The 13410-nt window shown below is 37.2% G+C and overlaps 1 protein-coding gene across 1 annotated transcript in view; it reads right to left on the bottom strand.

Annotated features, from left to right (window-relative positions):
• The window catches only part of LOC134217093 (fez family zinc finger protein 1), a 172654-nt gene extending 160807 nt beyond the window's left edge, over window positions 1-11847 (bottom strand). The window contains exon 1 of the mRNA XM_062695856.1: window positions 10967-11847. Within this exon, the coding sequence (XP_062551840.1) occupies window positions 10967-11378 (412 nt within the window). The 5' untranslated portion in view covers window positions 11379-11847. The remainder of the gene's footprint in view (window positions 1-10966) is intronic.
• Window positions 11848-13410: the final 1563 nt, after the last annotated feature.

The following is a 13410-nucleotide window of genomic DNA, read 5'->3' on the forward strand; positions in this document are numbered from 1 at the left end:
ACCTAAATGTTCCATAAAACGGTACCATAAATCCATAAAATAGTTCAGGATATTCCATAAAGAATAATTTTTCGATCCATAACTAAGCTAAAATTTAGCAATTTTTTTTTGTCTTTATTTAAGAGATCTGCAGCCCGAGGCTGGCTCGTCTCTAAATTTAGCAATTAATAGGAAAATATGTTCCATTAACATGGTCAAGAAAAACAATACAATTCTTGCTATTTTTCCATGAACGTATGACAAATCATCCATAAATCTTAGGAAAATGATCAATAAAAAAACTATATTTTGATCCATAAAACTTTAAAATTTGCGCATTTTTTATCATGATGATGATCCATAACTTCAGTAATATAATCCATAATTTTAGTCATATGATCCATAATTCTGGCCATTTGATCCATAACTTTGTTCAAATGATCCATAGTTTTGTTCATATGATTCATACATTTTACCATATGATCCATAGATTTTTAAAAATGTGTGGATCAATTAATATAGTTTCATTGGCCTTCTCTCCAAGCATTATTGATCATTTAAAAAAAAATGAAATTTTCCAAAGATTTTTGGATCATAAAATTATTCTTTATGGAATCTCCCGAGCTATTTTATGAATTTATGGTACCGTTTAATGAAACATTTAGATGGTATTTAAGGATCGTTTTTCATTTTTTATGGATCGTTTTTGCGCATTGAACAGTGCAAAGTAAGGGTTGCCGTAAGCAAACTACTGTTCAGAATCAAGGGACAACCAACTCTAAACTTTTCACAGTATTCCAAAATACTACCCGAGGAACACACATATCGCAGAGCACTTACAGTAGCTCTAATGTAACCAAATTTGGCCACATGTGAGTTGCTGCAATAAAATAAGCGTGGGTTGTGCTACTAGGGTAATAAAAACTAGCAAAATACTATTCCTTTGGTATGGTAAATTGATCAAAGAGCACTAATTCGAAAACCAGTCCCGGGTAGACGAAAATGGTTCATTAATAGTAAAACGTGATATTGATAACAAAACATGATATGAACTTGTTTGAAATAAGAGTAAAAATAACAAGCGAAAATAACAAAAATTTCCACCGAATTATCATAAAAATATCAGGTTATGCCATTAACAAGAACTTATCAATATCTTGAGCTATTAGTGTGTTCGTTTTCGGTGCAAATTTTTGTTATTTTCTCTAGTTATTTTTACTCTTATTTCAAACAAGTTAATATCATGTTTTGTTATCAATATCACGGTTTCTACCCGGGGTGTTCTCGTTCTGACATTGTAATTGGTACCGAAAGTACAGAAATATGTAAATAACGTTATAAGTTATTCGTGCTGTAATCAAGTTTTTATTCCTTCCATTTATTGGAATACAGTCCTCATAATATTTGTAATGTTTGTTTTATAGTGGAACTCATTTATTTCTTAGCTCACTTTTTGAATTCCTTTACTATTATAGGCAGAGTCGTACCGAGATGATGATGGACAAAAAATAATTAATGAAAAGCGGGAGATTTTGGAAGGAGCAATACCCTTAAAATATTCAAATCAAATGCATATTTTGGATTTAAATAATGCTGTGTATGTAAATCATTGTACTTTGAAAAATTTAGAGAAATGTAATTTGTGCAACACTCAAAGATTCAAAATATATTATTCCTTTCAATTCATTATTGTTGACTACCTATCTTCACATGAAAAACTGTTTCATATTTATGTGTGCTAAGATAATATTACAAAGCAGTGAAAAAATTGATAACTACCACATTCTACCAAAAGCAAAATTTGTACACAATGCTTTTATTTAATTATATTGACTTTTCAGAGATCCTTTTAGACATTCTGGACCATACCTTCAGATGTTTATGATTAACTAGCAGACCCGACAAACTTAGTTTCGCCTAAAAATGATTTATACTCTAATTAGTTCTTGAGTTATGCAGAAATTTCTTTTCCCTCCAATAATTTGTTTTTGATTGTTACTGATATGGGTGCATGTTATGAATTAATAGAGCAGAGTTAACCTTAGGGAAGACCTATTAATTACGTAACGCAAAAATTGAACATTTTCAACCCTCCACCCCCCCTTGTGTCACATTTTTTATATGAAACATAAAAAAATGTATGGGCCGTCACACTTTGGTCAACCCCCCATCCCTTTCTAAGCGTAACGTATCCAGGTTTTTTTTTACGCGGTTGGAATTCATTAATTTCTCGGATAACCTGAACTTTCACAGTTTTTCAAAAACCTCCTGAAATTTCTTTGATTTTTTGTGAATTTATTCGTGGGGTTAACTCATTGTTTCATTGACGCTGAAGGTTTTAAATGACGAAAACCAAACCGTGTAAAAAAAACCTGGGTGTAATTTGGGACGCTTCCGTACAGATGAATTCCCAGAAATCTTTACAAACTTGAAGCTTCCCTAAATAATTCCTGAATCGCTCAATTATTCCTTATCCACAAAATGTATGGTTGGACCATTTTCATGGAATTCAGGTCCAAAAAATCCCATTTCCACAATTACTGATACACTTTAGAGTGAGTAAATTGTGTTTATTAGACGAAAATAATAAAATTTATTCTCACAAATAATCTGCTAAAAAAGGTACATTTATTTGAATGAAATGTTCGATGTATCTCAAAGCGTTTATCCAGGACAATTTTTGATTCAGCACGAATAAAAACATTCTTACAGAAAACTTTCAACAATTGCATAGAATATAGTAAAATATAATAATCAAGATTTCTTGGACATGTTTTAAGGGATCATTAAGCGCATTTGGGTTTGAAAAGAACTCCCTGTAATCCTTTTAGACTCTGAATCTTGTTGTAAAAGATTTTTGCAATCCTTGTCTCATTAATGTCTTCATACAGAACTACATGAGCTAAACTATTTTAAATTAGTTTTTTTTTTCAGAACTAGAAATTTAATTACTTATGTGAAATAGCTACCGTTTTGACTTTAATCTCAATCATGCTTTTATTCTGAACACTCATTACTTGAAGATTTAACTGAAGCACATCGTTATTTTTGTATAAATGAACGAATTTTCTTGACAGGCATACAGATCATGGACATTATAATTGTCCAACATCGGAATAACGTTGAAATTTTGAATTTTGGTGCTTCTAAGGTGGTGTTTGGAATTTGAACCATAGGGTTCGGAATTTGAGACAATGTTTACTATGGTTGTTCGGCATTTGAGGCAATATCGGCAGATTATAATCATTCGGTATTGATAGTTACATTCAATAAAATATGAATATCAAGCTTATATAGAATCTCAATTATTTCGCTAGCTGATGGGAACTATTGATCTATTAAAATATTTTAATTCATATGTGTTCGTAATATGAATCATAATGGAACTTGGCCACTGAAATTCGATTTTCAAATTCCCAGTTTTTTCCCGATAAATTTTACCAAACTTTCCCGGTTTTTATTATAACTTGAAAAATAACTGGGAAATAGTTTTTTAACAATCCCAAATCTTTGTTTCCGATCAGGATCATTATCTTGTTTCCTAAAACAGATTTAGGCACATTTTGGGCTGAGATATTTTGGACAATCAAAACATTCGATTCGTAATTTAATCAATTTTTCAATTTAAATTTCTAGATTTTTTTTCAGTTTTCTATCCATTAAAATAAAATCTTGAATTTATTATTAAAAAGTTTTTGCTATTTTTTTCACTTCAGCACGCTAGTCGAAGCTATTGTCTTTGAATTCTACCAAGAAACCCAAAAAAAGAACTTTAGTATAGTGTTGTAGTAATCGAAAGAGAGAGGAAGCAAAGAGAAACTCTCTGTTGCACATACGACCTATTCTCAAAGCACTCTGGAAATTATATCGGAGACGAGCCAGCCTCGGGCTGCAAGTCTCTTAAATAAAGACAAAAAAAAAAGAAATTATATCAAAATGATCCCGAGGCAACACAAACTGGATGAAAAAAGATCTACTCAATTTTTGCACCTCACCTCACCGAGTAATAAACATCGAAGAGTAAATCTTTTGCTAATATGTATAAAATTCATGAAAGCTTTGAAGAATTTTGAATTAAACTTTACGAAAATTGGATTTTTCCCGGTACAAGTCCTGAATTCCCGGTTTTTCCCGCTTTTTTCCGGTGACTTCAATTTCCCGTCTTTTTCCCGCTTTTACCGGTTTGGTGGCTACCCTGTACTTAGTTATCTGCATGATATGTTCTTGCCATCATCATGGGTACAACAATGCTCCGTCTGTCCTACTCAAGTACTTTCATGCGTAGGACAGTTCTTACTTGTCCTACCCACCCCTCGCGCCACTGCTTGCTTCTGAATCTTCCCCTGGAAAACATTCAAAGCTTTTAATGAATATTTTTCAACAAATATTTGGAAAATCTTTCAAAATCTCTAAAGAAAATCCATGAGCAATTCATTTGAATTATCCTAGGTTATTATGTTTCCCCAGGAATTTTGATTAAAAAAATATTCCGTTCGATGTTTACGGGAAAGTCGTTTGAATTCCAAAGAGATGTTCTTTCGAATTACAAGGTAAATCTTAGAAATTTTCGTCATTCTCATCTTCTTTAGGAATTCTCCAGAACTCCCACAAAATATTATTACAAATATGTTTGATCTAAAGCTTGTTCTAAACCTGAAGGAGCGCTCTGACTGTAATATGGACACCCTAAGGAAACCCGGATTAAAAGTATGCGAGTGAAATGGACATAGTGTGTGGGTAAAACGGACATGTTAAGAAATTAAGCTTAAAACAATGAATTTAGTTGATAAATTGTATGCATAGGCTAAGCATCTATAAAATGCACCCTTTGAAAAAAAAAAGTTGGATGATAATTGATATATTGGTAACTTACAATGATTTTACTAAAAGGTGTGTTACATCGACATAAATCACTTAAAAATGACATTGATCTGAAAAAAATCTGATATTCGAATTTCCTAATGAATGCTTGGCGTTTTCAGATGTACAAAACTTTTCTAATAAAATTTCGGTGAAAAAATGTATGTACTTGATATGGCCCATATCGGATCGTGTCCGTTCTATCTCACCATGATCCAATTTCTTAAAAAAATCTCAAAAAATCGAATTTGGAAACAAATAATCAATTCAACCCGTGCACATCCTTTAAATAGACTAAGTTTGAGATCCTCGAGGATAATGCGGATTACTTTTCTGATTTCTGTTTTAAAAGCTTAAATACTGCGCATCAAAAATTACATCACAATGGCATTTTAGCCAAAGTTTACATTAAATCATTAATAAAAAGAATAGTTTCCATTATTTGAATGCCAAATTTGTAACGATTTAGCTCAAACGGTACACTTGTCCGTTTTACCCATCCTGTCCGATTTACCCACATCTCCCATACGGCCTTTTGAGGAAATTCATTTTGAATCACTTCTTCTTCTTCTTATTGGCATTACATCCCCACACTGGGATTGGGATTGGGATTTGAATCACTTAATTGATTTAATAAGAGATTCCGTAGCGTTGTTGGCTACACATTCGCCGTACAAGCGGATGGTCAAATGAAAAACGATCCGTAAATTACATATGAATGTTCCATAAAACGTTACCATAAATCCGTAAAACAGTTCGGGAGATTCCATAAAGAATAATTTTATGATCCCTAATTTTTGCCTTTCTCGTATACTATGTATACGTAAATGCTACATGATCGCTTCGAAAACAAACTTTTTATAGAAGGCTCGGAGACCCATAGTGTTATATACCGATCGACTCAGTTCGACGAATTGAGGTGATGTCTCTGTGCACAGAATAAAATAATGAAAAGTAAACAGCGCGTAAAACTTGAGATGTGGATATTTACACTATTCTACGCGGAAATGGACCTCTTCCTAACAAGTTTGCTTACAACTTGCAAGCAATATTGACGATTCACGTCAAATATTGTATACATTTAGGCTATATCACGCGTGTAATTAAGCTAATAATGGCGTTCCATTTATGTGCATCATCTTTAGCGTAAATTTCAGTGGATTTTTCTATCTGTGTGTGTGTGTGTGTGTGTGTGTGTGTGTGTGTGTGTGTGTGTGTGTGTGTGTGTGTGTGTGTGTGTGTGTGTGTGTGTGTGTGTGTGTGTGTGTGTGTGTGTGTGTGTGTGTGTGTGTGTGTGTGTGTGTCTGTGCGCACCCACCCGCACCCATAAAATTACGCAAATTTGCATAAATTAAAATATAGTTTTTTACGGATCATTTCCCACAGATTTATGAATCATTTGTCATGCGGTCATGGTAAAATAGCAAGAATTATGTTGTTTTTCTTGACCATGTTAATGGAACATATTTTCCTATTAATTGCTAAATTTTAGCTTAATTATGGATCGAAAAAATATTCGTTATGGAATCTACTGAATTATTTTTTTGGGCCAATCGAGCCACAGTTGTTTGGGACCCAGAATGGTTTCGAAAAACCATTGATTTTAAAAAATGGTCATGACGCCCTCTAAAATTATGTACTATTCAAAACTTGCCAACAGTTTAGCAATCGGTTTCGGTAAACCAACCAACCCCATAAGTGCATCACAAACATAGACGTAAAATTAATGCAACTTCCAGGGCTTTCAGCTGGTGCAGTTCAAAAAGAAAGCTTGGGGGCGTACAAGGGCTGCTTGTCTTTTGGTGCCAGTAGAGACGCTCGGAATATTCTTCGCTGCGTAGATGCGTTCTGTAAACTTTCTTCGGCTCGTTTCTGCTGATTCCTAGGTCTCACGTGAAGGAATAATAATAATTATCAATGAGCTTTTAAACTTCTTGTCACGTCATGTCACGTAGCGTATGCTATGGATCCTTTCATAGGATGACCACCAAACGTAGTTCACAGCCCCAGCTTTTTACCATGGGCCACCGGGGGCTTAGACTCGTTCTTGTTTCATTTTGCGTCGGTAATGGTTGCAGCAGTACACTATCAGCAACGGTTGTGGCCGTCACACTATGGGGAATTTATTTATTTATCATCAGACTAAGGCCGGAGTGGCCTGTGCTGCACATAAAAGACTTCTCCATCCAGCTCGGTTCATGGCTGCGCTTCGCCAACCACGCAGTCTGCGGAGGGTCCGCAAGTCGTCCTCCACCTGATCGATCCACCTTGCCCGCTGTGCACCTCGCCTTCTTGTTCCCGTCGGATCGTTGTCGAGAACCATTTTCACCGGATTACTGTCCAACATTCTGGCTACGTGCCCGGCCCACCGCAGTCTTCCGATTTTCGCGGTGTGAACGATGGATGGTTCTCCCAACAGCTGATGCAACTCGTGGTTCATTCGCCTCCTCCACGTACCGTCCGCCATCTGCAACCCACCATAGATGGTACGCAACACTTTCCTTTCGAAAACTCCCAGTGCGCGTTAGTCCTCCACGAGCATCGTCCAGGTCTCGTGTCCGTAGAGAACTACCGGTCTTATAAGCGTTTTGTAGATAGTCGGTTTGGTACGGCGGCGAACTCTATTCGATCGGAGCGTCTTGCGGAGTCCAAAGTACGTACGATTTCCAGCCACTATGCGTCTCCGAATTTCTCTGCTGGTATCGTTATCGGCGGTCACCAGTGAGCCCAAGTACATGAATTCTTCAACCACCTCGATTTCGTCACCACCGATAGAAACTCGTGGTGGGTGGCTCACATTGACCTCTCTTGAGCCTCTTCCTATCATGTACTTCGTCTTCGACGTTTTGATGACTAGTCCAATCCGTTTAGCTTCGCTTTTCAGTCTGATGTAGGCTTCCTCCATCCTCTCAAAGTTACGTGCCATGATATCAATGTCGTCGGCGAAACCAAATAACTGGACGGACTTCGTGAAAATCAAAATTACCACTCGTGTCAATCCCTGCCCTTCGTATTAGTCCCTCCAAAGCGATGTTGAATAGCAGACACGAAAGACCATCACCTTGCCGTAACCCTCTACGGGTTTCGAAGGGACTCGAGAATGCCCCTGAAACTCGAACTACGCACATCACCCGATCCATCGTCGCCTTGATCAACCGTATCAGTTTATCCGGAAATCCGTTTTCGTGCATTAGCTGCCATAGCTGGTCCCGATCGATTGTATCATATGCGGCTTTGGAGTCGATAAATAGATGATGTGTGGGCACGTTGTATTCGCGGCATTTCTGCAATACCTGACGTATGGCGAACACCTGGTCTGTGGTAGAGCGTTCACCCATAAATCCCACCTGGTACTGCCCCACGAACTCTCTTGCAATTGGTGTTAGTCGACGGCATAAAATTTGGGAGAGTACCTTGTAGGCGGCGTTCAGCAATGTGATTGCGCGGTCGGGAATCAGGTGACCTAAAATCAAAACTCGACTTCCTCAAATTCGTAATTCAAGATGACCTTCTAGAATCTTTTGCTTTGCAGCATTAAACCCCAGAAACCCAAACCAATGCATTATTCAACTACCAATATCTTCAGCTACAGTATCTTTTTTCCAACTCTTTAAAAAGTTTCTGAAAGCTTGTTCTATAGACTTTGTAAAAGCGGGTAAATAGCGGAAAATAGGTGGGAAAACAACCTGAAAATGCTCGATGAAAAAATATTATAATACAAAAAAAGTTTCTTAATGTTTCGCCTAAGGACTTTCACTACGTCTTTCTCTTGGCTTCCCAGAAGACATTAGAACCTAATCTAGCTGCTTATGGTTGCAAATCTGCGATTCCGTTCACTTTTTCGAAAAAAAAGTTAATAACTAGATGGCCCGGCGAACATCTTTTCGCAAAAAAATGATGAATTTTATGGTAAAATTTTTCGCGTACACAACTTATCTAGAAAACAATTAGGTTTTTCAGATAAGTTTTTGATTTTTTTAACAGTTTTATCATATTTTTTTTTCTATTAATTTAGTTAACTTCGTGTTATACACTCTCGACCATAACTTTGGGTTATTCCTGAAAAATATTGAGGTTTTTTACACATATTTCTTTAGCCTTGTGTGCGATTTGTGATTTTTACGGCTTATTCGAAAGATAATGAGTAGATCCAAAGTTGCACTTTTTCCCCAAAATTAACATAACTCTTAAAACCTAAATTCTACGAAAATGAGCCTACACATATTTATTGAAAGTGTGGGAACAAGACCCTAAATGCATGAATTTGTTCATAGCTTATGCATTTGTTGCCCATTTATAGCTTATGAAAGTGCATATGAAGCACAATAAGCTTAAATTTATCGCATGGTATGTGAAGCAACACTTATATTACAATTATTTGCGAGAATTTGATTAGAAGCTAAAAAACAGCTATACATATTTTCTTATATTTGGAGGAAAATTGGCTAAACTAACTACAAATTTCATATCTGGTCTGTAAGTTAACTCATTGGCTTTCATATTTTTCCTAAGGGGGCGCAAAACGTACTAAAAATAGGTGAGATATAGTAAAAATGCTATAATTTAGTGGGGGGCAGGTGCGTTTTGAATCCAAACTTGGCCGAAGAAAATCATAACCGTTCATCACTATTTCAGTGATTAAAAAAATCTAGATTTTTTCCAAACATTCTAAAAATTACTATTAAAAGTGCATAGATTCCCGATCATCTTCCCACACTTGCATTGAATTTTTGTCGGCTTATTTTCGAAGAATATAGGTTTTGAAATTTATTTTAATTTTTACCAAGAAGTTCAACTTTGGTCCAAACTTCAAATCATTATCTCATTATCTTTCGAATGAGCCGTGAAGATCACAAATCGGACATAAGACTAAAGAAATATGTGTAGAACTCTTTGTCATGTTTTTATAGGGTGAACCCAAACTTTCGGCCGGGAGTGTATGGTTAGCTGAGTGACTTTTGTGAAAATGCTTTAATGCGCATTTAAGGCTCATTATAGAGATTTTGGTGAGGTATTAGGTCACTCATATACGGATGTAATTACAGGAATTTTTGTGTTTCTGTTTTCACGGGACCACTTTTTTTTTGCCTTTTTAGCGTTAGTGAGTAAATTTATGTTATGGTAAAGCCATATTTGTAACACGAATCATTGTTCATCCAATTTCCAAAAACGTGGTACGCTGGAAAGGGTATTCAAAAACTTACAAAATGGTATAAATGTTTGTAAATTGTCAAAAACATCATTTGGGGTAGGTTGTAAGCTGTTTGGCCGAGTTGAAAATTTAAATAATACCAATCGACACAAATTTTAACCGAGGTTAAAGGACTATTATTCTTCCATTTACTTCCACTATTCACTTTTTATGTATCAACAAACAGATACGTATTTCGTTTCCTACTTGGAAACTTCTTCAGTGTTTGTCATTGACGAAATACGTATCTGTTTGTTGATACATAAAAAGTGAATAGTGGAAGTAAATGGAAGAATAATAGTCTTTTAACCTTGTAGCATTTCCCCTAAGACGCTCTAAAATAATTAATCAATTTTAACCGATTCCCCAATAAAAGCAGCATTAAAGGGAAAGAAAATACCCGGGAAAACGATATCAAACGTAAGTATACTCTGACAGAGAAAAAGAAAGTAGCGAGTGTTAAAAAAGACTAAAACAGAAGTTAAGATTTTTTATACGTTTCTAAATGTTGCAAAATTGTAAACACATACACATACACATGATTTGATGTGTTTCACTTATTTTAACAAACTCAGCCAACCTACACCAGTCCTTGGTTTAGTTGGCCGATTTTTTCGCCGCTTTTATCGATGAAAACATGTTACAAACGTGCTCAAGACCTATATACCTGTATATTTATGACACAGAAAACCGGGTGAGTACACCCTTTAATGTATAAAAACACAAGTTAAAAAATATTTTCTCATTTTTTTATGGGCCATACCGTACTTATTTTGAATCACTTTATTAAGTAATAACTTAATCTTATACAGTTTTTAGTCAAATTTATTTCATACATTTTTAGTTTTCAAAAACTTGAAATAATTATCATTTTCTTCAAGTACCTAAATGCGTAACACAATGTCCGGTGTCAAATAATTTAGCGTCCCAACTTACCGTCGGCCTTCCCTCGTGGCAGCACCACCTTGAACGCACTTGTTAGAGCAGCCGTGCTGCTGTTTCCATTTCCACCACTACCATTCATAGCTCCACCACCACCAGCAGCAGCTCCGTTTTGCTGATGGTGCTGATGCACTGCCAACAAGGAACTCATCGTATCCTGATGACCGCTTCCTCCCATTGCACCATTCGGCGGAGACCCTACCGGTCCCAAATGTTGACCATGTACACTACTGCTGTTGTTATTGTTATTCAGTATGCTGATGCTGTTGTTGTTCGTATTCAAATTCACATTCAGATTGTTCAACTTAATATTCACCATGGTTACACTAAAATCCAGCGGCAACTGTGATTGGTTCTGTTGTTGCTGCTGTGAGGGCTGTTGAGGAACTTCACTAACTTCCATCATTCTGACAAACTACCTTTTTTGTGAGTCCCGTGGGGATTTCCAAATAATTTCGTTATTACTTTTATGTTTGTTGAATTAATACATTCTTCATTCACGTACATTCATCTCATTGCTGGAATCTCTGAACCGCGACCGTAATTACTCAGTACCCATTTCCACACACCTGTGCGACTCCGGTAGCTGCTGAAATCACATTAAATCACAAAGTCACTCCCGGTTGCACAAATCTCCGTCCCATCGAAACAATTACGATCCGCACGAGCAAGCAAACACACATACAGCACTGCGGATAAAAATCGCGAACCGCCGCCACGAAGCACCACTTATGGACTGCCTGGATCGCCGCGACAACAGAATCGAGCCCTAGCCAAGAGCAACACTCCTCTATCTCTAATGTGTGTACGCCTCTAGCAGAGTTAGCAGTGATACTGTTTGCCTGCTTCCATTTCCAATTCATTCAACCAACCGCGCGACTCTCCCCATATGGCACTTGATAAATTCAATCATTGCGTCGATGGGCTCGAATGAGTAATGTTGTTTTACCTCGCTCCTCTTCAATCGGATTTGGCCTTCTCGCTCGCACCCTACTGACTACTGAACCCTCCGTCGAACGTAACATAAGCAACCGAATCATCCCTACTGGCATGTCTTGCCGCTCATCACACTCATACAGCCGTGCTCTAGTACTTCAATTTAAGGCTTAACTAGAGTCCTCCACAAATGCCCACGTCCAGATCCACCAAGGCAGCATAGGTTTAGCAGCTCCAAAGGCAGCTTCGGATTTATGTATGCGTATTCCACCGTCGAAACGCCAAAACCGGATCAAATCTCCCCCAGAAGGTTCGCTCTCGCAGGCTTCAGCTCGGCACATAATACTTCACTATGGCGCGCGTGAAACCACTGACAAATCTCTAACGGTGCGAGCACTGATAAGGGAAACCTCCATACAAGCGCACGGTAACCAGCAAAAGCGCAACAGATTTGAAACTAAGCCACACCCCTCGACCGGTAGCACGGTATCAGTTTCCCCATTTTCTTTCGCAGTGCAACGTGAGAGAGGGGCGGAGCTTGGCGTGTTGAAGAGCGAACAATGCAGCGCATAAAAACTGCACCAGCACGCGTTCATGAATGGAAAAGCTTGGGCAACGTGGTTTCGACTCTCGCGTGGACTTGTACTCTCGCGTATTCGACGCAGAATTGAATTGTGTAGGTGTGTGATTATGGAGACCGAGAGCAGAAAGTGTGCTGCCGAAATCAAAGGATTTGGTGTGGTTGATACCGATACTGATGCGAAAGGATTTAGGTATGCTCCGTTGAGAGCTTCTTTGTGTGGGTTTCTATGATAGCGGATGATAGAAAGCTGTACCAAAAGTTCAGTGTCAAATGGATGGAAAGCAGCTATTGTAAAAGCTTACTCATTTCTGCCGTAATGGGCATAATTGTTCTATGTACATAAGAATCCCAGCAAACATAGGACAAATATGCGTATGACGGTACTATGGCTTAGTTTCTTTGTAAACCTTAATACAGTCGCGCTAATATTTCACGAAGGAAACGAATAGGGAATTGAAAATGTGCGATCAATTCTAGGTTAACGGAAAACTCGAATCTTCGAATCGTATGTTTTAAATGATGACAGCAATATGTTTTGTGGAGAGCACAAGAACTTGAGCGAAATGTTAAAATCTCTCACTGTGACTACATAGCTTTGAAGCATTTCCTTATTAACCTAGTACTAATTCTTATTATTCATTCACAATTTAGGTAAATGTGAAAGCCTTTTATGCTTGTGTATAGACTATTCCCAGTCTCACATTCATGCTAAGTGAAGGTCAAATTTACAACATACAGGGGTTGAACAAAAAGGTTGAGATAAGCAAAATTATGTCGAATTTCAAATTAGTGTAACTTCTGATAAAATAATCCGATTTTAGTAAAACCAGGACCATCACGCGAGGAAACTCATAGAATTTTCTATCATTATACTAAATCTTAGATCGGTCTACGGGCACGGGAGATGTCCCGGGTTGTC

This window comes from Armigeres subalbatus, chromosome 2 (assembly GCF_024139115.2).
Source record: "Armigeres subalbatus isolate Guangzhou_Male chromosome 2, GZ_Asu_2, whole genome shotgun sequence".
NCBI lineage: Eukaryota > Metazoa > Arthropoda > Insecta > Diptera > Culicidae > Armigeres > Armigeres subalbatus.